Here is a 24,787-nt window from a genome sequence, read left to right as displayed (position 1 = left end):
TGGTCAATCCATAAATGCCAGCTATCAACATCACTGTCACTCTCTAATATTTGGAAAGCCACAGGGTAGAGATTTTTTGGATCAAGGGGGAAAAAAAATCATATTCAAAATTTGCAAGTATATATGACCTTTTCATTTTCAGACAACCTTTCAGCCAGACAGCCCAGGCTCAAAAACCTGCAGGGATTAGAGCTGGAGCAATTTTCTCGGAAATCCTCCCCAAATCTTCCCATTTAGGGTAGTCACGGAACAATAAGGACCATTTCCGGAGTGAAGACAAAAATCAGGCAAAATGATTAATGTAAAAAGTCAGAGGTGAGCAAACATAAATGTATAGAGGTTTCAGTATGCCTATAATTGCTCATATCAATAATTGAAAAAGAAAAAGTCATGCAATGTAAGATATCCAAACTGATGGCTTCCCCGAAAATCAGCTGTTTTGGAAATTAAACCTGAATACCAGCAACTTGGAGATGATAGTATGCAAATATCAGTCTGTGCTCTGGCAGTAATAAAAGCAGCACGGGTCGTTTTCTAATTGGACATTTCACGGGATTCACCAAGCCTCACAAAGCCGGGAAGTTAATCAAATTCGAACTGTCGAGGTCAGGTGGGCACTAGCTAACACAAGGCAGGGATGTGGAAGCAACTCTTTTTATTGCAAAATTGAGTTTTTCCCCTCTGTATGTTTTTCGGGTCCAATGTGATTTTTTTTTTTTTCCAGTCCAGTATAATAAGTGTTATAACGAGATTCCATCAGGCAGGGGAGAATTTAGCCTCCAAGGGGTGGAAATACAAAGGACACACTTAATAGATGGAGATAATGCAGGAATAACCCCTAAATCTACCACAAAGACTCTTCCCATTTATTTATCTATTTATTTCAGAAGGCTTTTAAACATTAAACAACACTTAAAAGAAATTATTTGAGGTATCATCCTGAATACAAAAGGTTGACCCATCACTACCAAATTGATCCTCCTAAAAGGCTATAAAACTAACCTCAAGTTATCTTGCAAGACACCCCTACTGTAAGCATTCTAACCCGAAGGCTCTGGAATTTTACAACAAAAGGCTATAAATAACCACTACAAACAAGATCATCTTTTCTATAGACACAATCAAGAGCAAAACATCAACTCTGGGGAAACTAACAGCAATGAGATGTCTTCATTTACGTTGTCGGAGTGTATCCCCTTTGCCCCCTGCAGTTAGAGGGTAGGCAGGTACCCAGCCCCGGGACAAGGAACGTGTCTAAACGGTATGAAATGAATGCACCTTAAGGAGGGACAAAGGCACGCACTTAGCAGAACGATCTCTCTAGAAAAGCATCAGGGTAAAATGCTCTCCAGATCACGATCTTTCAATAATGTCTTAAAAATACTATTTTAGGCATGCCAGGAAGGGGTTCAAATTAAATTCGTGTGTGTTTTATTAAAATGCAGAGCAGTTCTTCCCTTACCGGTTCTTTTTTTTTTTTTTCCCCTCCCCCAACTTCCTTCAAAACAGTCACTAGGGGTCAGTATGAAGACGCGTTTCTTCTTCTTGTGACGCGGGAAGATACGGAGACCTCTGAAAACGTTTTCCTCATGGAAAACCCTGTGCGACAAAGATGGCGACTGCGCGGCTGTACCCTTATTAAGTCCGACCGGTCGAGTCTACTGCATGATTTGCATTTCTCATGAGAATGTGTTTTAATTTTGTAAATCACTGTGGATTACTTCAATAGCCTATGTTTCTTTAATAAAAAGTAGTCTGTGAGTCGAGATGACTTATTCTAAGTAAACCTGAGAGTACTGGTCCAGAAGTCTGCTTTAGGACAGGGCCTTAGCATCTAGTTTTCCGAGGGTGACAGTACACATCTCTGGGCATCAGAGGTCTGGGCCTTACCTTTCCTTGCAGAGGCATGGAGAGAAGGAAGTGAAACTTGAGGAGAGGCAAGGTTTCCCCTCTCCAAAAAGATCATTCACTGCACCACAACCTACGTTTCTCAATAAAAGCTAGGCAAGTCTAAGGAATAAGCTTTAGCTAAGCTCTACAGAATAACTGAAATGAAAAGGAATGGTAAAAAATAGACATACAAACGGATTAACCACCTCCCCCTAGCTTTATTTAATAAGCTGGGAGTAAAAACATTTTTAAAAAGACTTGCAAATGCTCTCTGTACACAGTAGAGATTTCTAAGAAGTCGCTTAAAATCGTGCCCCTCCCTGATGATACTGAAATGACTGATAAGGAGTTTGAGCGCTGTGAATGAACGTGGCACTGGTTTTTTTTTTTTTTTTTTTGGAGAGGTTTTCGCTATAGGGCGCGTGCGCTCGCCAGACAGACAACAGAGAGAGACCGAGAGACAGAAAGTGAGAAATCCCCCCCCATGGGGGATAGCCACACCGCAATCCCTTCTCCTCCATTCTCCTCCCGGGACCTTGGGCACGCACACACATGCGCCCGGCGTGAGTTTTAAGCCACCGGTTCCGGGACGCGAACCGTGGTCAACTACGTGGGAGTCCAGCGACATAGCCATTACGCTAACTGCTGGTCCCCGACACTGGCTTTTTCTGAAGCACCACATGAAGTAGTAACTTTTCTTGAAATACTGTATGAAGTCCCATGCTTTTTCATTTTGTCTCTACACGTTCCCTGGCTTCCTTAGGCAGGAGTCACCATAAATAATTCCACCATGCATTAAAATTAGTCGGAGCTTTATTTCTATGCTAGTGAAGATAAAGTCGAACACTGATAACACAAAATGACAGGCCATCTATATAAAATGAGGACATTCGAGAGTTTCCAAAGCACTCAAACACAGACCCGTGTAAGTTGGGGACATTTTGTCTTTGCCTGGAGTCCCTTTGGGGTGTGCTTCTGAGTGTGCTTCTTACTCATCTCGTGATTTCTTTCTGTGATCCTGACTAGAGGTCAGACAATAGCCAGATGGACCCTGGAACGAAGGTCTTTGACTCTGGTGGTGTGGAGGCTGGCAGTGGCCCTATAATCAATCGATCACTATTATTAATTTTTAAGTGATCACCATATGTCCTATCATTTACAAGTTTCTTGGGTCACTTCAATGGTGGAAAGTGAAGAAAAGGCACAAAAAATAAAAACATAAAAAAGCAAGGCAATGGATATAAAAGAGTTTCTAAAACCCGGGAAAATCAACTAGTTCTGCATGGAGATACCGTGAAAAAAAAAAAAAAAAAAAAAGAACGAAAAATCAGGGTTAGTATGATCCATCTAGAAACAATAGAGATTTGACTATGTATTCATTATCGCAGACCAGTTTTCACTTACTTTTCTGTGAGTTTTAAAAATAACCCTAGGTTTTGGTTTTACTGCATTTGGTTCTCTAAAATGATTGCATTTTTGGAAATGTCTAGTCAACAATTATACTAATTTTCTCATCTTTTCGCAGTTTACCCAGGGCCAAATTTAGTTACACTGGAAAAGGAAATTCTATAAAGCATGAACCATCTTCATTCTGGGGATAATTTTAAAAACTTTAATTCTGATCAGATCCAACAGATGGCAGTGATGTTATAAATTAATAGTTGAAAATATCCTTCTAATATGTAGGAGCTGCTCCTCAGAAGAATGTCAGTCAAGCGTAATTCTCTCAGTACGTGCATAAATAATGTAAAACTTTAATGTAATTAATTGGCTAGAAAAGTAAATGCAATAGAAATTTCACTGAAAATAATATTCCCCATTTCAAAAATTAGCTTTCTCATTTCCAAAAAACGTATTACAAACTCAGAATTGTCAGAGACTAGCAGAGTATCAAGAAAGAACATCGGTGTTCAAATGAACTAAATGGATTACGTTTCATAATAAATTCATTATTGTTTCCTGATTTCCATTTTCATACATTCCTTTATGTCTTAGCCTTCTCACATTGTATTGATTCACTTAAAAAATAATTTTACTTTTCTTTCTTCTTTCACTTCGAATCAGTCCAACAAATCTGACTGTTTTCGTTCTCTTTTCTAAGCCTTGAAATGGTTACTTTACTTCTCATTCATTGTCCTTTCACATTTTTACCCACTTTAAATAACCTTTTCTCTGTAGATATTACAATAAAGACTGAAAAGTATCAATAGAAGGCTCTGACAGCTGAGCCTTGACTAGCGTTTTCGTGATCTAAATGACAAAACAAACAAAATATCACTGAGGGTTACCTTCTGCTTACATGGGCATGGGTTACTGTCAGATAAACTTGTTTTTGTCACTGTCCTTTTAGTTTGGGTGCACTTTTGATGTTAGCCTCTTTGCCCCTCGAATGCCCACAGAAGGGCTGGGCATGCTCTAGTATCAGTGAATTCTCTTCAGCAAAGCGTGCTGATGGTGCAGGTGGTGACGTGTGGAGGGAACAGAAAATACGTAATAGGTATCCCACATCAAGGTGAGTTATATAGCATGTTAGAAAGTAATAAGTGTATGAGAACAGGGCAGCAGGGAAGGAGGATAGAGGACATGGGCGTGTGGGACGCTATTTTAAACTCCGTAGTAATGGTGGGCTTCTTTGCCACAGAGACGTTTGAACAGAGACTTGAGGGAGAGGCGCTGTCTGGGAACAAACTTCCAGGCCAGAGCGTGGTCGGCACAAAGGACAGGAGGCAAAATACTACTGAGAGTTGAATGTATTTCTAGGATATATTTTATGGCCTATTTTACTTTTTAATATTTTATTCCACTTTAGGCTATTTGTAAGGGGTTCATGTTTGTTTATATATATATATACCTTTTTTTTTAATTGCCAGAGGGTACATGTGCTCACCAGAAAAATAAAAGGCAACCCCCAGTGCAGCACGGTCATGCCATAATCTCTTTCCTCCATTTCTCTATACCTTTAGGATTTTGAGCACTCATGTACATGTGCCCAGTGTGTTTTCTCAAGCTGCCAGGGCCAGCATTTGAACTGCCATCAGCCAGGCGAGATCCAGCTTCCTATGCACATGGCCGGCCCTGTCAGTAAGTTTTTCTTTTTTTTTTTTTTTAATTTTGCCAGTGAACTTACTGGAGCTAGAGGAAGAGAGCAGAGGAAAATGGGAAAGCAATCCCTTCACCCCCGTGGGGCACTGTCATGCTATAATCCTTCTCTTTCACTTCTCCCTCTTTCCAGGATTTTGAGCAAACATGCACATACACCCAGCATGGTTTTTAAAGCCATCAAGTCTAATTCTTGAACTACGGGGTCAGCTTTATGGGATCTAGCTGCCTCAGTCGCCACCTGTCCGACCCAATATTTTTAAACTATAATTTTACTTATCCCTAACTTGAATACCTAGAAGCTACACATCTAAGGTTATGGGCTGGGGAGAAAGAAATCATGTCTAAGAAGTCAAAAGTAATTGCAGAAGCACTGACTAATGCTGGATTTAAGCTAACAATTTTTTTCTTTTGAGAGGTTTTTGCTATAGGGCCCGTGCACTCACCAGAAAGAGAGAGACAGAGAACAGAAGGCAAAAGTCACCCCCTAGGGGAGATGGCCATGCCACAATTCCTTCTCTTCTATTCTCCTCTTGGGATCTTGGGCACGCACACACACATGCTTGGCGTGAGTTTAAGCCACCAGGTCCTGGAATTGAACCATGGGCGGCTACGTGGGAGTCTGGAGACATAGCCATTATGCCAACTGCTGGGCCCTAAGCTAACAATTTTTAAAAGGTGATCCAAGTAGGATTTTAAAAATTATTATTTGCTAGAGAGTACATGTGCTTATGGGAGAGAGGGAGAGAGAGAGAAAGTGAGGAGGCAGGCACCCCATAGAGGGGATGGCCATGCCACAGTCCCTTCTCTATTATCTTCCTGGGATTTGGGGCTGCACACACACACAGTTTGTTTTTAAGCTGCTGGGTCCAGGACTCAAACTGTAGTCCACTGTGTGTGATTCAGCGACTTTAACCATTAAGTCACTGACTGACCCAAAGAAAAACATTTTATTAAAAATAGTCATCTTTGTTGTCATCTCTGTCATGTTTGGCCTTAGTAATGAATACTTCAGTAGCCCTGCTTAAGAACTGACCTTGTGCCTTTTTGTGTTCATTCCTTTTGGTTGGTTATTGAATCCTGTTTCCATTTGGTCTGTGGCATTTGGCCCAAAGATGTCGAACCGAACTCTACATCCTCTCCCAAAATATTGGGTTGTCAAGAAAGTCATGATGCATCGTTGAGTAGAAAAACAGAAAAATTTGTCATGCCTTTCCTGATGGCCTGATATTTATTTAAAAAAATTTTTTTTTAACCTCAAAATGTCCAAAGTAAAAATTCTACAGACCTCAACGAACATCCAGAAAACCACCTTCGTTCATGTCCTATGTCCCTTACTGAACACAAACTGAAATAAAAGGGCAGAAAGAGCAGCATAGACAGTATGTAACAGGTTAGGAAACAACTGCAAAAGAATGTTATCAGAATAAAATTAAATTACAAAAGTAAACTTGATTATAGTAGAAAAGAAGTCAGGCATCATTTGGTTCTAGTCAGCCTTTCTAGGTTGACAAAATATGAAGCTGTAGAGGAAGACGACAAAAATCTGTACAAATGCTAATTAAATTAAAAGAACAAATCTAAAGGCGGCTCCTTTGTAGAGCTATTTACCATCCTAATTTTCTGATTTTCTAGAAAACTGTGAAATGATATAAGCCAGGCAAACTCACATCAACTCGAGACATCTATGCACTCTGGAGGCCTATTCAAGTGCTCGAGATAATACATAAATCCAAGTGGACAAGAGACAGAAATGTTTCAGGGGCACGGGCAAGAATTTTCCACCGATGAGATTACACTGACAGAAATCACTGAATATGTTATTTTCAAATTGCTACTTACTATGACTCAATATTCTAGAAATGTGTATGCTTTCATAGAGATAATGACGACCCTTAACTTAGAAAATGATTATGTCAAAGATTGTAGCTCTTCAAGGAGCACAGTTTTATTTTAATGTTTATGCATTTCTGCTGTTTTTTTTTTATTCAACATTGTTAGATTTTTTATAGTCATTTCATTAGTGTCTTAGATTTGCGGTGAGTACAGAAAGAAAAATAAGTTAAGAAATAGATTAAGTATGTGATGAAATGGTAGGGAGATTTGTATCAAGCTACAATAGGGTCATTTGAGCCACAACGTCACAAAATAGTGATAAATCAAAACTAACGTGCTAAATGCTCTACAGGGAGGGCAAATAATTATTTTCTTTCTAAAAGTTGCCTTCAAGAAATTCTTACACCATTTTAAAAGGCAGTCTTATCTTCTGCAGGAAAGAAACAGACTTGTGTCCAACAGGCCTTAACTGAATTTCTAGCTCCGCCATTTTTTTTTTTTTCTTTTGGGAGAGGTTTTTGCTATAGGGCGTGTGCGCTTGCCAGACAGACAGAGAGAGACAGAGAGACAGAAAGCGAGAAATCACCCCCCGGGGGGATGGCCACGCCGCAATCTTTTCTCCCTTCTCCTCTCGAGATCTTGGGCACGCACGCACACGCGCCCGGCGTGAGTTTAAGCCACCAGGTCCGGGACTTGAACTGCAGTCGACTACGTGGGAGTCCAGCAACAGCCATTACGCCAACTGCCGGTCCCTAGCTCCGCCATTTTAATAAACATGTGTAACTCAGGAAAATCAGATAAGCTTTGGATAATTAATTTTTAAAATGAATATAAATCACATACCACAGTGCTTAGACTACAAAGGGCATTACTATCCCCTCACTTTCTTTGTCGTATTTGCTCATAGCATATTGCTTTTCATTGACTTTTAAAAATATCTCTTTGCCTATGTAATGTTTATGTCATTTAAAAACACATCTTTTACGTTGGTCCTAGATATAGCAAATAGTTACATAATATCGTTTCTAACATTGCCAGCATCATCCAGTTTTATTTGTGTTAGAAGCTTCTACAAGACTTAATCCGTTGCTTGAATCAAACTGATTGCACAGTTTCCCAACAAACTCGGAAACAGTAAAAATTTTACTGTCTTTAGAAAACAGGCTAGTCTGATGACTCCATTTTCATCAAAGTTCCTTAGGGGGACCAGCAGATGGCATAATGGTTACGTTGCTGGACTCTCACATAGTCAAGGCCATTCAAGTCCCAGACCTGGCAGCTTAAAAATTACGCCGGTATGTATTTGTGCATGCTCAAGATCCTGAAAGCAGAATGGAAGAGTAAGGACTGTGGCGTGGCCACCCCCGCTGGGGGTGATTTCTCACTTTCTGTCTCTTTGTCTCTCTGGTGAGTTCATGTGTCCTATAGCAAAAATCTCTTAAAAAAAAAAAAAGAAAACCCTGGAACCAGCAAGTGGCATGGTGGTTAAAGGTGCTGGACTCCCACATGGCTGACCATGGTTCGGGTCTTGGACCTGGTGGCTTGCTTTCTCACTTCTTCTCTCTCTCTCTGTCTCTCTGATCAAACTGGAAAATAATAATGATAAAAATAATAAATAAAGTTAAAAAAAATGTCCTGAGGAATAACCCAAGATAAAATACCTTAAAAATATGTAAACTATCTCAAAAACCAAAATGTTAATATTAGAACATCTTGGACTGTGAAATATGTCATGAGTCAGTGTCCGGTGAGTATTTTGAACTTACTTTGCATTAGCAGGATTGCAAGTGGTTAGGTTTGCCAGGGCCAGAGCGGCTGCTTCCCTTATCTCATCATTGTCGCTTTTTAGCAACTGAATTAACTGTGGAATCCCTATGAAAAAGAAAGGTAAAATGGGACTTTAAAAAAGTCCATGTACAGTACCCTAAAAATGTTCAAAATACCTGTTTCCCGTGTGCCTACCTTGATTATTGAAAAAATCTTTGCTGCCTGAATTCTCACACATGGCCGAAATCGCCTGGGCCGCGGCAACTTTAGTCCCATCGTTTTCGGAACCCAAGAGGGCTACGAGACACTTCTCAACCTCCTGCTCGTGAAAAAGTTTCCTATTTTCAGCTTTCGTGAGTCAAAAGAAAAAAGTCAGAATTTGACTGTGAAAATTGTGCAAGTATTATAACTTAACTCATTCAGTGAATGCTAAGAATGAAAACCACTTGCTAATTTCAGGACCAGGGTCTAAACTCAACAAGATACAGGTCTATCAACACCTTTAGGACACAGCGATTATACACAGTGAACCATGCGTGTTGCACTTTTCCCCCATTCTCTTACATGTTAACAACATTATTTCAGAGAAACATAGAATAAGAAAAAGGCAAGTTTTCAGAATTAACACACAGGACTCTAACACCAACCGTGTGCCTGGTGGGGTGTTGATAGTTCACCCAGGCTATCTCCTCACTGAGGACCCAAAAGCCTATTTATCTGATGGTATCTGAAATATAAACACAATATTTGAATGCTGCCTGAGATGCACAGGCCGGAGTGCTGGATATTGAAGACTTCAGAAGAAGGGTAAAGGAGAGGAGAAAGGAAAAGCAAGCAGTGAAAGTGATCCCAAGTCTGCAGAAACTTACAGTCTTCTATCGAAAAAGCATAACCATCTTTGGCCTCAAATGACAATGTTTGCTTAAGTAGTAGAAATGGAAACCATCCTTTAACTGATACATCATGAACATAATTTAAAAATACATTAGAATAGTTTTACTTGAAAACAGATAAAGTTATGACCTACAAACCATGACATTCGTCCCATTATCATCCAGTACATTGGAAATCAAAGTATCGTTAGTATCCTTTGTTCCCTAGATATTTCTCTCTTGATTTAGTTTTTTCCATAAACGTAACCTCATTATTATGCTAAAATAAATATTGCATTAAACTAACTTACAGAATATTAAAACTTAATGCTTTGTTATATGTTTTATTAATTCTAAACCATTTTTTAGTTTGTGTCCTGGTTAATTCTAAATGAGTTACAATTGATTAAAACGCATGCTAGAAAAAAAATATATAGTGAACTAAACTTAATTTCAATCCCACAAAGACGTAGCAGGGATTAAGTATGAAAAGAAACAGCTTACACAGAACTTCTTCCTAAATTATTTACCATTCTTGTGAAAAATCTTGTCATAGAGTCAATTCTTCATTAATAACGTTTATCAAGTTTATAAAATTCATCTTTGCAAAGTCAATGTTCATGATTAAAAGAGAAGAACACGTAAGACATGTTTGGGATGTTCATGTATAAAAGAAGACTATTCAATTTAGGATGAGAATCTCTACGAAAAATGCTGATAACTCAGAGGAAGGCATCTACATGCAGAACTCACTCATTTCTTAGACATATTTTAATTAACTTGCTTTTTCCCAGAAAATGTGTTTAAGTATAAACACATGAAATATTTCCAAAATGTTGTTGGAAAGTATCAGCAACTAGGTTTCTGTTTTAAAGTGAAAATATCATTTTCTCCCTTCCTTTTACAATGATTAAAAAAAAAAAATCATTCAAAAAATGTGCCCTTTTCTACAGAAGCAGGATCACATTCGGATGGCACCATTTTTGCAACGACTTCTGGCCTTTGTTCATCTGGTCCACAGACGTATGCCGACAATCTGGCCATAGCTGGCGCGGGCGAAGTCACTAAGCGTCTACTCCTTCCTCAAACCCATCGTGAACCATGTCCTGTAATCCTATCGCTTTAATCCCCTGCTCCCTTCACTTACCATTAGAATCCAGGCAGGCCAGAACCGTGGTTCATAAAAAAGCTGCAGTTAATACTTAAATCTCAAGTAGGTGCCTCCTAACATGTTGCGTGTATATGTAATCCTTACTGGTTTTCTCGGAATAAATAATACCTGCAACTTTTCTAGAGTCCCTGACTTAAAGTGCTCAGAAGCCCCCGAGGGCTCTAAATCAAATTTCCTAAACAGAACACAACTGAGTACGGATTCCATCAGGAAAATCAGCCGAGATCGTTCATTCGAAAAGACTAACTTTAGAATATGTGATTGTTGCATTCCGCAAACAGGATATACGCGATTATTGCAAAGATTCTGAAAAAAATAATTTAAGTAAATACTGTGGGCAATTAGTTTCTCAGCCCTGCTGGGAGTGTTCTCAAAACCCAGCTGTGTTCACAAACCTCAAAAGTGCTGACTGCAGCGTGACTATAATAGATTTACAAGATGAATTAACATGTTAACCAAGTCCATTCATTGAATTGCTACGTGAAGTAAAGTATTTGTGTTTTAATTACATGGATCCTCAAGATGGCAAGATAGTTATGCTACTAATAATGTCCTTTAAGAATCACATTTGTTCATATCGCTAAAACAAAAAGCACAGGGTCCTATCTGGAATGGATCTGTCCGTAATGAAGCTTTTCTTCACCCGTTCTCAGAAGTTGCTATTGAGCCACCTTCGCTCCTGCTGAGATGTTAATGCCAGTTCATAAACCTCGAGGCAGCCCAGTAATTAACACCTTCCTCCTACCCCACCAGGTCAAAGGCACACTGATTTGGGCTTTCCACAGTGGGGCCCCCTGTTTTACTTTTACTTGACAAACAGGAATTTTAAAATGTGCGTTATGTGTTTTTCACAGACAAGGACAAGGCATGACCTCATCAAAAAGAATGATGATAGAAAGTAAAAAAATAAAGTCATAAATTCATGGGTAGTGACATTGTTCTTAATAACAATGTAAGGAGCGACATTTGTCAAAACCTACGTATGAGTGGAGTTTCCCAACTGTGGGGAATTTTTAAATCTTCTTTATGATGATTCACTTTGAATATGGAAATATTAGGAGATAACGTTGCTAATCCTTCTTAATTATTAGCATTTGTCACTGTAACGAATGTAAGACACGGTCAGTTAGGCGGGGCAAGCACATAAAAAGTCAAGGCCTCCAACAGTTGATATAAAAAGGTGTCGAAAAGAAATACAAATGGGACCTGAAGGAAAGGCAAAGTCTAGAATGCAGGTAGGAAGGAAGAGTTATCTTTGTGGATCTGGCCAAGCAAAAAGAATTAAGAGGTTAAAAAAAAAATCAACAAAAATAGAAGAGAATGATTAGGCGAATGATGAAAATGTCAGCCTATTTCTAGCGCTGCCCTAGAGATTCTAGCTTAGGCCATATGTATTCCCATCAGCTGTGGGCAGCTCTGGGGCCAGCAGGTGGTTGGTGGTTAAGGTGCTGGACTCACATACAGCCAACCACAGGTTCAAGTCCCGAAATCCTGGAGAATGGACAAGGGACTGCAGTGTGACCACTGTCCCCTGGGGGGGAGGGTCGGGAGGGGTCGATTTCTCACTTTCTCTCTCCCTCTCTCTCTCTCTCTAGTGAGTGCACACACTCTATGTCAAAAACCTAAAAAGAAAAAAAGAAGTAGGCAGTCCTGCCCACAAATGTTATGTCAAGGCAGTTCACAGTCCTCACGGGAATTCTGCTTCAGGATAAGCTGGAATGGAGAGATTTCGCAAAGCCCCATGTTTTCAATCAGGAGAGAGTTCATTGTTGAGGACTTACTGCTTATGTGGACAGAAAACTTTAACCTTTTGGGAATCATATATCTTTCAAGAGGCTCCCAGAATTGAGAATCAAGCCTTCAGAGTAGATCTTGCCAAGGCTGTAAGAAAACCAAACCAACAGTGTACCGACTGGGTGTGAAGATCCCTCTGACACGCTTTTCCAGTGTTTGTACAGTCACCAAAGGGAGAAACAATTACAACAGGAGATGCCAGAAAGGATGGGGGACGGTGACCAGTTGAGTAAATTGAATGATAAAATACAGACTTCTGCAGGAATATATGAAAATTGCAAGACATTAGCGAAGAAGCTCTACTGTCATACAGACGGACAGCTGGCTGAGGGATGTTAGGGATGATGTCAATTCTTCCCGTCTGAAAAATGGAGGTTCTGTTGAGCAATGAAAGTTAAATTTTCTGCTGCGCTTCCTTGGTATTCCAAAGTAGCAGGGTCAGATTACTTAAACCCATGCACAGATGGTTGCTTTAATCTATCATAGTAGGAACAGACCATGCTGTGAGAAAACTGGCAGCATATTCAAAACAGAGTGGGTCGTATTAGGTTAAAGCATGAGAAAGTGCATTTCTATTTCTTAAGGACAGAAACAGAAACCAGTTCTTTTATTAACATCATGAAAAGCAATGAAATGAACAAATATGATTTTCCCTCAAAATCTAGTAATTTGAAGAACATGGATCCTGATAAGTCAAAACAGGATTTCCAAAAGTGAAATTTAGACTAAAGGCCTAAACCAAAGCAAGTACAAAATTATGATTTGACATGTTCCATGCTCCAGAACACAGTGGAGAATGTCTGAGCAAGAACAAACTGATGGCCACTTGCATCAAATGGAAGAATCTCGGATGTCAAGTGAGGGTACCCAGACTCGATCTCACTTGTTCTAGTTTAAGAGGTATGGGATCAGAAGTCGTGGGTGGGCTTTGGGCGGTACGTGCACTCCCCTGAAATGCAGCATTTGTACATGTGTACGTGTGGGGAAGATTACTGTGAACTGACTCTCAAGGAAATTCAAGACTCCCCAGGGTTGAGCTTGGGCAGTAGCTGAGTGTGCTTAGCAGCAGTCAGGGATACACGCAAGGATTCAGAAGAGAGATCAGAATTAGGAAGGCATTTCAGATTCAAAAGCAAATAAGGAGGCAGTGGACATATTAGTTATGAATGAGATTGCTCAGGGAGATTTCAAAGAGAACAAGACTGAGACAGAAAGGTAGGCCAAAAGGCATAAAGGCAATATTAAATTGAAATGATAAGCAGAGGACTGGACACTGGCTAAGGTGAGGGGCTGGTCTGAAAACTCAGAGAATGACCAGAAGAAAGGGGTTTCAGGGGGACGGGGCAATCAATGGCATGGAATGCTACACAGACATCAAGTAAAATAAGACTGTGTGTGTGTGTAGGAACTGGAAGGTCCAAGTCAAATTTTACAAGCACTATTTTGGCAGAAGGGTGGACACAGCAGTCACGTGTTGTAGGTAGGGCAATGGAGATGAGATGAAGAGGTGGAGTTGCGTACAAGAGACTCCTCTGTCAAAGAGGCCGACTGAGAAGCCAAGGAGAAAAAGCACCATGGGGCGAGGGCAAGAGAGGAAGAACAGATTTCCATAATGACCTTGGTGAACACATAATTATGAGCTCCTCACGATGCTCCAAAATTCTACCGGCTTCCTCCTATATAGCTCCTGGGACCGGGAGAAGGTAAGACTTTGGTGTTACAACGCCACTTGGGAGAACAGTCTCCTCATCATCCAAAAGCAGGCTAAAGAATTCCATCGCCATCCCTGTTGATGAGGAAAACAGGCAAAGAGCACCCCTCAGACTCATCGTCACTAAAAGCAGCCTAGGTAGAGCACTCTACATTCCACCGTGAACATTAAAAACTGAAATTATAAGAGACTGCGTAATGGATATGGAAGAAAGAGAACAGAGGTGGTCTTCGGGGAAAAAAAAAAAAAGAAAAGTATATCTTGGGGCAAAAGATGAACTGAAACAAAAATAGTAATCAAAAGTACAATACAAAACCAATAGTTTCCTGAATTAGGGTGGGAAAAGACTGAGCTTGGAGATCAAAAGGCTTTACTATGAGGCCAGCTAGTGATGCAGCAAAAATACAACTAGGTTCACATGAAACGTCCTGGGTTTGCATCCTGGGACCTCCCTGGGCATGCTCATGCCGTGATCCAAGCTGGCTGAGACTGGGGGTGCCTCGTGGCAGTGTCTATCTCTCCTTCTCATGGAAGAAACAAATGAGTAAAACATAAAAAGTAGAAAAGGAAAAGGGGGCCGGCCAGTGGCGTGAAGGTTAAGGGTGCTGGACTCCCACATGGCCGACCATGGTTTGAGACCTGGAGAAAAAGCACCATGGGGTGAGGGTGAGAGAGGAAGAACAGATTTCCATAATGACCTTGGTGAACACATAATTATGAGCTCCTCACGATGCTCCAAAATTCTACCAGCTTCCTCCTATATAGTTCCTGGGACCGGGAGCTGCTCCTGGCGGCTTACCTTCTCACTTTCTCTCTACATGAATGAATGAAGTTAAATAAAATAATTCTTAAAAAAAATAAAAGAAAAAGGCTTTACTGTGTTGTAGAGAGGAGGAAAGAGAGACTCAAACATTTTAGCAAATTTTTTTTAACTCAGAATTCTAAAGACAAAGCACAACTAAAGCAATAGCTTCCAATAAGCCAAAGTCAAGAGCAAAAACAGACTAATCAAGAACAGAGGTAATGGCACCAGATTTGGGGGATATTCAAGGCATTTTCTTAAAAGAATTATTTTATTTAACTTTATGTACTTATTTAAATTTGACCAGAGAAGGACAGAGTAAGAAAGAAGGAGGGAAGAAAAGGGAGAAGGCAAGCCACCAGGTCTCCAGGACTCAAACCACAGTTGGCCATGTGGTAGTCTAGCACCCTTAACCACCACACCACCTGCTGGCCCCACTCAAGGCATTTTACAAGTTGATTTTCTAGAGGTCCAAAGAACAATAACATCTGTTTATTATGAGAGACTTTTGAAAAAATTAGTCAAAACTAGAGCAGAAAAATGCCTGGGAAAGCTTCACTGAAAAGTCCCTCCACCAATTCTCCTACTCATTGTATCATCCAATAAGGGCGACTTTGTGAGAATTTTTAGAGGAGATCATTAGGCTTCCATTTTATAGTCCTAATTTAACTCTTCTGACTTCTATTTGCTTCCTAATCTTAAAAACCAACCAACCAACCAAACAAACAAACAAATCCAAAAACCTTTAAAAAGCACACACTTTTCTTCAGTTAATAATATAAAGAACATCTGCAGTGACATGGTGAAATTCCCAAGACCCTCAGTTCTTCAGGAATGGACTGGATGGCTGGTATCAGGACTTAAAAAGGTGTCTTGGTCTTTGGGACCAGTATATGGCGTGGTTACGTCACTGAACTCCCAACATAGTTGACTGCAGTTTGAGTCCCAGACCTGGTAACTTAGAACTGATGCCAGGCACGTGTGTATGCATGCCCAAAATCCTGAGAGAAAAATGGAAGAGAAGGGATTGTGGTGTGGCTATACCCCCCGGGGGGGGACTTCTCGCTTTCTGTCTCTCTGTCTCTCCAGTGAGTGCACATGCCCTATGGCAAAAATCTCTCTTAAAAACAAAAACAAAAAAAGTATCTTGATCTTGAAGGAGAGTGTGTTGAGAACTAATGTTTATATTTGTATTTTTAGCTTTTCAGTTAATTTCCATGAATGTTTTGGAGCCCCTTGTATGATTTAACTCATGAGGTGCCTCTGTGTACACTCCCTGCTTACTGCATTAAAGCTTTGCCTTGAAGAAATCCAGGCCGGGCTGGAAAGAAAATGTTTCCCTTCCTGTACATACAGACATAGGTACAGATATAAGTACATTATTTAGAATATAAATCACTTAAAGTGGTTAAAGCTGTCATCATTTGTAACAGTAAAGATGCAGAAGGGGAAAAATAAAATCACATCTTTTATTAAGGAAAATACTCCAAATATGCATAAATTAAAACTATAACTTCATCCTCATCACTTGTGACATCATTAATCTCTCATATTTTATAGATTTATGTCAACATCACTTGTCACAGGAAGGAAAACTGAATTATGTACATAGTGTGAGCACATTACTTTTCATGGCCATGTAACACGGCACTGTTAGACTCCAGTAGCAACTTGAAAACTACCTTATAGATAATATTTTTTGTTTTTGTTTTTGTTTTTGTTTTTGTTTTTTCAGGAGAGGTATTTTGCTACAGGGCACAAGCACTCACCAGAAAGACAGAGAGAGACAGAGAGACAGAAAGCGAGAAATCACCCCCCAGGGAGGATGGCCATGCTGCAATCCCTTCTCCTCCATTCTCCTCTCAGGATCTTGGGCATGCACACACACATGCCCGGGGTGAGTTTAAGCTGCCGGGTCCGGGACGCAAACCGTAGTCGACTACATAGGAGTCCAGTGACATAGCCTTTACGCTAACTGCTGGTCCTCTATTTACTTATTTTTTAATTTGACCAGAGAGGAACAGAGAGAGAAAGTGAGAAAGCAAGCTGCCAGGTCCAGGACTTGAACTGTGGTTGGCCATGTGGTACTTGAACCGTGGTCAGCCCTATGGGAATCCAGTGGCCTTAACCACCATGCCACCCGCCGGCCCCTATAGATAATATTTTGAATGTGGATATCTTGAAACACTGCTTTCAGGATCACGGTCTACACATACATTCTTAACCACCACACCACCAGCTGGCCCCAACACATACATTCTATGTATTTCCACATTCAAGAGAAATAAAGGCTTAAAACAATTTTGAAATGAATTATTTTTAAAAAGACAATTATAATGAAGTAATACCAAGTTTATTATATCTCCGACAAAGCAATCTGTACTTTAACTTGACAGCGAGATGAATTCTGGCCTTAAGTAATACTTACGATGCTACTCGCAAATAGTTATGCAAAGCCAAATACTCCAATGTTTATTAGTATTAGTAAAACTTTAGAAAACTAGAGCAATTATGTGTACTTAATCTATGTAAGATGAGACATACGATCATAAGCTGCTTTAGCAATTGCTTTTGCTGCATTCTTCTGGATGTCAGGAACTGTAGAGTTTTCTGCAAATACCAGGAACTTTTTCAGACCCCCTGTCTGCTGAATCAGCACCATGGTGTCCATATCTTCGAGGCAATTGGCTATCACTGAAAGGGCTTCTATATGAAGGTCATTTAATTCCTAATAATAAAAGCAAATGCAGTTTTAGAAGTTGTACTGAAAGAAGTGGACACTTCCCAAATTTTACAGCAAGGGACACTAAGGTTGATCAGCTATAATGTAATTAATTTTGAGTGACGGAGGCCGAGGAAGCAGGAGTTCTGTTTATTAAAGTAACATTAACCTCCCTAACGATTTGCTCCATCATCCCTCATTTCCCTTACTTCAAAATGTTTTATGAATTAACCATGATGCCACAGGAGAAGCTTTTGTAGCGACAGCCAATGGAAGTTGCCCATGCAACCTTCCCCCCAAAACTATTTTAAAACTTGCAGAAACTATTTTGTGAAAAAGCAGAGAGAAACTGACAAAAATACATTCCTTAAAATTTGCAAATGAATGGGGGCTAGCCGGTGGTGTGGTGGTTGAGGCCTTGGACTCCCACATGACCAACCTGGTGCAATTCCTGGGCCTGGCAGCTTGCTTTCTCACTTTTTCTCTTTCTCTCTCTGTCTCTCTCTGGTGAGCACACATGCCTTACAGCAAATTTAATAATAATAATAATCCTAATAATAAGTAAAAGCTAAATAAATAATTCTTTTAAAAAAGTTGCAACTGGTATTGTGAACTCGTGACTTTCTTGCCTGAAGAAACTTGAATCCCTGTGCAATGGAACACTGCAGCCCTACCTATCCTAACAGCTGGAAATTTAAGGTGGAAATCTTGAAAGTGAGAGCAGTCCAGAAGAAAAGTATCCACTGTTATGGTATTCCACATGGCTTTGCTTCTAAGTAAGGAACTTACCTCACAGCCAATGAAGTGCACCAGTGTGCCTGTTCCTGGAGTTCACTGGTCTTAACGTGTTCCCCACCACCCCGAAGTAGCTTGATAGAATGGTGGAATGGACCTTTGAAGAACCAGGCCCAACACCGGCTAGGTGGTGGCGCTTTGCAGGGCTAGGGGAAGGTTCTCCGGGAGGGTGCGTACACTCCAAATAGGTGTCCCATATGTGCTTCTATTTCTCCCATTCCCGGGATTCACAGGTCTAGGAAGGGAGGGGTGGCCATGGGAGTGGCACCGCTTTTACTCCTAGTGACTGGCTAGCAAAATGTTTGTTTCCTGCCCCACAGCCTTATGCTCTATTGGCCTAGAGGTCTTTGTTCTAAGGGGAAGACACGACAATGATTCCACTGAACTGGAGCTAAGACTGCCACCAAGCCACTTCAGGCTCCTCGTAACTCTAAATCAACCAAGAAAGTCACAGAGCAAGGAGGAATTGGACGGCTACCCTCGCTATGGAGGCGAGTAAGAGTCTGTGTGCATAACAAGGGTTCCCTTAGGGTATTTCTTAGTATTACCATGTCCTGTGATAGAAATCAACCGAAAACTGCAATAACCCAATGGAGGCAGGACTACTCGGCAGGCCCTATAGGAATGAGGTCTGGGTCATTCCACCAGGTGAAGAACCCTGACCCGCTCAGATGCTAGCTGAGGGCAAAGAAAATACAGAATGGGTGATGGAAGAAGGGAATTTTAAATACCAGCTACGACCATGTGACCCATTGCATATGGGGAAACAATGATCAGATAAACAGCTGAATTCTCTTCAGAAATAATAACCATCAGGAGAAATAAAATGCTAACAAAAACAAAACCCAAAAAACAAAAAACTATCGGTCAAGGGTTTTGTATCAGGCAAAAGTATCTTTTCAAAATTGAAAGCAAAAGGAAGACATTTCCAGACAAATTTTATAAACTGAGAATATTTATGCCAGTAAACCTGTTCTATAAATACTAATAAATGGGTGCCAGCAGATGGTGTAATGGGTACATCACTAGACTCCCATGTAGTCGACTGCAGTTCAAGTTCCAGACCCGGAGACTTAAAACTCATGCCAGTGTGTATGTATGTATGTTCAAAATCCCAAGAGGAGAATGGAAAAGAAGGGATTGCAGTGTGGCCATCTCTCCTGGGAGGGTAATTTTTCACTGTCTCTCTTGCCGTCTCTCTCTGTCTCTCCAGCTAATGTACATACCCTATAGTAAAAATCTCCCCCAACCCCCCAAAAAAGAATAGGAAAAGTAAGTAGAAATATATTATTACAAGATTGCAATATTTTACTTGAAGTGATTCAGTATTAACTCTAAGTAGACTACGATAATTAGAAGTTACATTCTAGTCACTAGAGCAACCGCTGAAAACAGCGCAGAGAGATACAGCAAGAAAATCAGTAGAAGAATTCAAATCTAACACTAAAAAATTAAATGAACAGAAGGCAGGAAGAGAGGAAGAGTGGGATAAAACAACAGATCAGACAATTGGAAAACAAATTACAAATGACAACCCTGCGTACAACCAAGTCAACGAATCATTATATAAAAAATTGAATGAAAACTGGGATCAGCAGATGGCGTGGTGGTTAAGGCACTGGACATTCCCACATGGCTGACACAGTTCGAGTATCGGACCTGGTGGCTTGCTTTCTCACTTCCCCTCTTTCTCTCTCTCTCTCTGTGTCTCTCTCTGTCAAATTAAAAATAAAAATGAATAAATAAATTAAAAAATGTAATAAATATTCATGCCATGTGTTCCAATCCATACACATCTTTAGCTATTATCTCTTCATTTATGTAGATTTTCTTTAAAAGTATTTTATATATTTCAGTGTACAGATTTTGCAAAAAATTTTGTTAAATTTATTTCCAATTAATTACTTTTTTAGGAATGTATTGTAAATTGAACTGTATGGTTTTATTTTGCTTTGTTATTTGTTATATAGCATGTAGAAATACAATCAATTTTTATACATTGAACTTTTATTCTGTGACCTTAATTGACCTCCTTATTAGTTCAAGTATGTTTTTGTAGACTTTTTAATATTTTCTATAATACATGGTCATGTAACTTGTGACTAAACACAGTTCTACTTTTAGTTTTTTTTAGTTTGTTAGTCTTCCCCCCCCTTTGAATTATTTATTTATCTCATTCCATTGGTTATTATTATTTTTATTGGTTTTATTGTTATTTTTTTAATTTGACCAGAGAGAGACCAAGAGAGAGAAAGGGAAATTGGAAAAGCAAGCTGTCAGGTCTGGGACTTGAACTGCAGTCAGTCATGTGGAAGTCCAGTGCCTTAACCACCATGCTACCTGCCAGCCTGGTTTGTTAGTCTTTCAAGACTTTCTTTTTTCTTTTATTTTGCCTTATTTTTCTGGTTATGAGCTACAGGACAATGTTAAATGAAAGTGATAAAAAGAAACTTCTGTGCCTGATACCCAAAGAAAAACACTTTGGCTTTTCATTCTATGTCTTTCTGCATATTTGAAAAATTTCCAACTAGAATATATACATACATTACCTCTGAAAAAATACCTTTCTTATATATTTCCTAGATCTGTGACCATAGACAAATTATGTAACCTTCTGAACCTCATCTGTAAAATGGGACTGATGATATAATCATGACAGAGAATTGTATATATTACATAGGGAATGAATAATTATTGTGATTAATCTCTTTTTTTTAGAAAAGTATTATCACATTCTTTGAGAATTAGGAATTTAATGAAATCACATGTGCAAAATACTCAGCTAATGCCTGCCACGGAGTGGATTTTTCTTTTTCTTTTTCTTTTTTTTGGAGAGGTTTTTGCTATAGGGTGCGTGCGTTCGCCAGACAGACAGATAGAAAGCGAGAAATCACCCCCCAGAGGGGATGGTCACGCCGCAATCCCTTCTCCTCTCGGGATCTTGGGCACGCACACACACACGCCTGGCGTGAGTTTTAAGCCACCGGGTCCGGGACATGAACCATAGTCGACTACGTGGGAGTCCCGTGACACAGCCATTACGCTAACTGCTGGTCCCACGGAGTGGATTTTTCTACCTCCTTTCTTGCTTAAAAAAATACCGGTGGACATGTGAAACAAACCCCAGTACACTCTATGAATAATCACTTTCTACCTAGGTGACACAGGCAAATTAAGTAACCTCTCTGATTTGCAGTTTCCATTTTAAAAAAAGCTCTAGCTATACAGCATTGCTATGAGAAGTCTGCACCACGAATAGAAAATGCCTAACACAGGGTCTGGCCTACACTCCAAAGGCGGTGAGGCTCATGTGAGCACGCTTTCCCATTACTGCTCCTGTATATTTTACGTTGTTTTCCCAGTGCTGAATTATTAAACTCTGAGGGTTTTTTTGTTTTTGCTTTTTTTTTTTTTTCTAGGGAAAAAAAAAAGTAATGATCAGATAGTCTGAAACTTAATTCAAAGTTGTTATCCAGGGATCTTTTAAAATCTCCTTTAATCTGTCCCAATGTCCTGAATTTCTAAGCACACTTAGAAACATTTTTTTTTCTTATTAGAGTTAATTTAATTGACTAAACTATTAAAGTAGGGGCAATGGATCTGAAATCTACATATTACCATTTCATTCTGCAGTTAAGAGGCTGGACAGTTTCAGAAGCTATCCGAATTACTTCAAGTAATTAAATGGTATTCAATAAACTGCTAAATTGGTTTTTTTGTAAGTAGAAGACACTAGGAGAAGACATAGATTCTTAAGTGTGTAATTCCTTCCTAAGGAACTTAGTATCAACTATGGAAATTCAGCTCTAATATTCCTCGGAGTATGTTTCAGAAGGTGAATTACCCTTCTTGCTTTATCTCAGAGAAAACCACGACAGACAGAGGTTAAAAGACTAATTTGGGGCCAGCAGGTGGTGTGGTGGATAAGGCAGCTAGACTCTCACATGACTGACCGCGGTTCGAGTCCCCAACTTAACAGCTTGCTTTCCCACCTTCCTTCTCTCTTTCTGTCTCTCTCTGGTCAACTTGATAAAATAATGACAATGAATAAACTTAAATAAAATAATTCTAAAAAAAATACTAATTCTAGGTGTCTCAGGAAATCAAGAGGAAGATCACAGACAAGAATTTCAAAATCTTAAATCTTCTAAACCAGAAGACTATTCTCATTAGTTTCTACCCTTAGGTTATAAGCAAATTAGTCTATTATGTTTAGTGCTTTGCTTAAATATAATAAAATTTCATTAAGATATTCTACAATTAATATTTTATAACAACATTTAGAAGAGGTGCATGATGGATCTTCAAAAAAATGCGTGGAAAGGGGCCAGCAAGTGGCACGGTGGTTAAGACACTGGACTCCCACATGGCCAACCATAGCTTCCCACATGGCCGGCCATGGTTTGAATTCTGGACATGGAGGTTTGCTTTCTGACTTCCCCTCTTCTCTTTTCCTCTGGTCAAGTTGAAAAATAATAATAGTAAATAAAATTGAAACAACTAATTCTTGGGGCTGGCAGGTGGTGTGGTGGTTAACGCATTGGATTCCCACATGGTGGACCGGTGATTCGAGTCCTGGTGGCTCAAGACCTGGTGGCTTGCTTTTTCCCTTTCTCTTTTTCTCTCTCTCTGTCTCTCTGTGGTCAAATTAAAAAATAATAGCAAATGGAATTAAATAATTAAATAATTCTAAAAAATAATTCTTTTAAAATGCATGGAAAATGAGTACTATGAAAAAAGTCATGGATTAAAAAAATCGTACTAAAATGAACCTGTTTATTTTCAATGAATTTTTTAAAGTCCGCTCATATTCTCTCATAGAAAAATGAGTGAATGCTGCAGATACCTTAGTTTCTAGGATCTTAAGAAGGTAGTCCAAGCCTTGATTGTCTCTGAGCATTGCTCGGGACTCCTTATCATTTGTAATAACACCTAAGGTTTTGAGAGCCAACAGCTGAATAACTGGATACTCCGACTTCAAGAGGTCTAATATAGGAGGAATTGCATTTAATTCTTGAATTGCCATTCGACACCGAAAATCCTGCCATGAAATAAATACAAATGATAAAATCAAATCAGTAATTCTTAAAGCAAAATATAGTATGAAGAATGAAGTTCTGTTTTTTACCAATGAACATTATAAGTTATACTTTCCCTATCTTCTATTTCAGATTCCTTTCTAAAATAACTCACAAAAATAAGCAAACTTTCGACTGATACCACCTGATACTCATTTTAACTATGCAGACTTTGTCGACAGGAAATGAACATGATCTATGACTTTTGCAGGATCTGTTGTTCATTATACAGCAAATTCCTATTACTCTAAACAGAATTACAGTAGAATCTATGCATAATAAAACTCTTTTCACACTCTGATGTACTGTTCCAAATAATATTTGATAAAACAAAATGATGGCATCAATTCTTTATTATCTTCATTCAAATGGATTTCTTATGAACTACCTCTGTGCTGCAGTGCTGCTGAGAGGCCTTCTCCAGGCACATCTACAGCAGGTCTAGTTCAGATACATGACCTTTATTCAAGACATTTACAACACCAAGGCTACGGTCTAGACAAGCCACTCTGTTCGTGCGTCTCTAATTCTCTGTGAATGTGTAGAGTGGGGGTGAGCAGTGGAGAAAATGAGACAAGAAGCTATGAAAAGCCCTCAAACTCAAACTACTAAATCTGAATGTTTTAATCAAAATGTAAACACAAAATCATATTAAAGGTGGAAAAGGCCCTACTTACAGTGTAGCTTGCCTCTGTCCATCTTTCCACTGACCTCTAGAATTCATACACATGGTAAGTTGCTCTTTGTTACGTTGAACTGTGTCCCTGGAAAATGTATGTTGAAGTCCTAATTCCTGGTGCCTCAGAATGTGACTTGTTTAGAAATAGAAACATCATAGATGTAATTTGTTAAGATGAGGTTACTCTGGAGTGGGGTGGGCCCTTACTGGTGTCCTTGTGAGACTGATGTCCTTATAAGAGGGGGCAGAGATAACAGAAGAAGAGAGTGCAGTGATGTAGCCACCAACTAAGGAATGTTGAGGACTCATGGCCACCACCTACGCTGGGAATGGGGATGCTAGGATTCTGCCCACTCTCGGAGGGAGTACGGCCCTACTGACACCTTGATTTCAGACTTCTGGCTCCACGACTGTGACTTTCTATTGTGGTAAGCCATCTAGTCTGTGCTGCTTTGTTATAGCAACTGTCGGGAACTAGTACACTGTTATTAGCTAGTACTTCTGTAACTAAGGACTGAAAAGATCATTCTTTTCATTTCTACTTGAGAGAAAGAAAGAAAGAAGGAAAAAA

The 24,787-nt window shown here is 39.6% G+C and overlaps 1 protein-coding gene across 3 annotated transcripts in view; it reads right to left on the bottom strand.

Moving 5' to 3' along the window:
* The window catches only part of ARMC3 (armadillo repeat containing 3), a 115,707-nt gene that overhangs the window by 53,395 nt on the left and 37,525 nt on the right, over positions 1-24,787 (bottom strand). For all 3 annotated transcript variants that reach the window (XM_006139717.2, XM_027767713.1, XM_006139712.1), the window contains exons 7-10: positions 23,306-23,500; positions 17,487-17,670; positions 8,788-8,940; positions 8,592-8,697 (exon numbers count right to left, since the gene is read on the bottom strand). In XM_006139717.2, the coding sequence (XP_006139779.1) occupies positions 8,592-8,697; positions 8,788-8,940; positions 17,487-17,670; positions 23,306-23,500 (638 nt within the window). The remainder of the gene's footprint in view (positions 1-8,591; positions 8,698-8,787; positions 8,941-17,486; positions 17,671-23,305; positions 23,501-24,787) is intronic.

The sequence above is a fragment of the Tupaia chinensis genome, unplaced genomic scaffold (genome assembly GCF_000334495.1).
Source record: "Tupaia chinensis unplaced genomic scaffold, TupChi_1.0 Scaffold000001_1, whole genome shotgun sequence".
In the NCBI taxonomy this organism is placed as follows: Eukaryota; Metazoa; Chordata; class Mammalia; order Scandentia; family Tupaiidae; genus Tupaia; species Tupaia belangeri.
The sequence above is the reverse complement of the archived record's forward strand: the minus strand, read 5'-3'. Positions and strand labels throughout refer to the sequence as shown.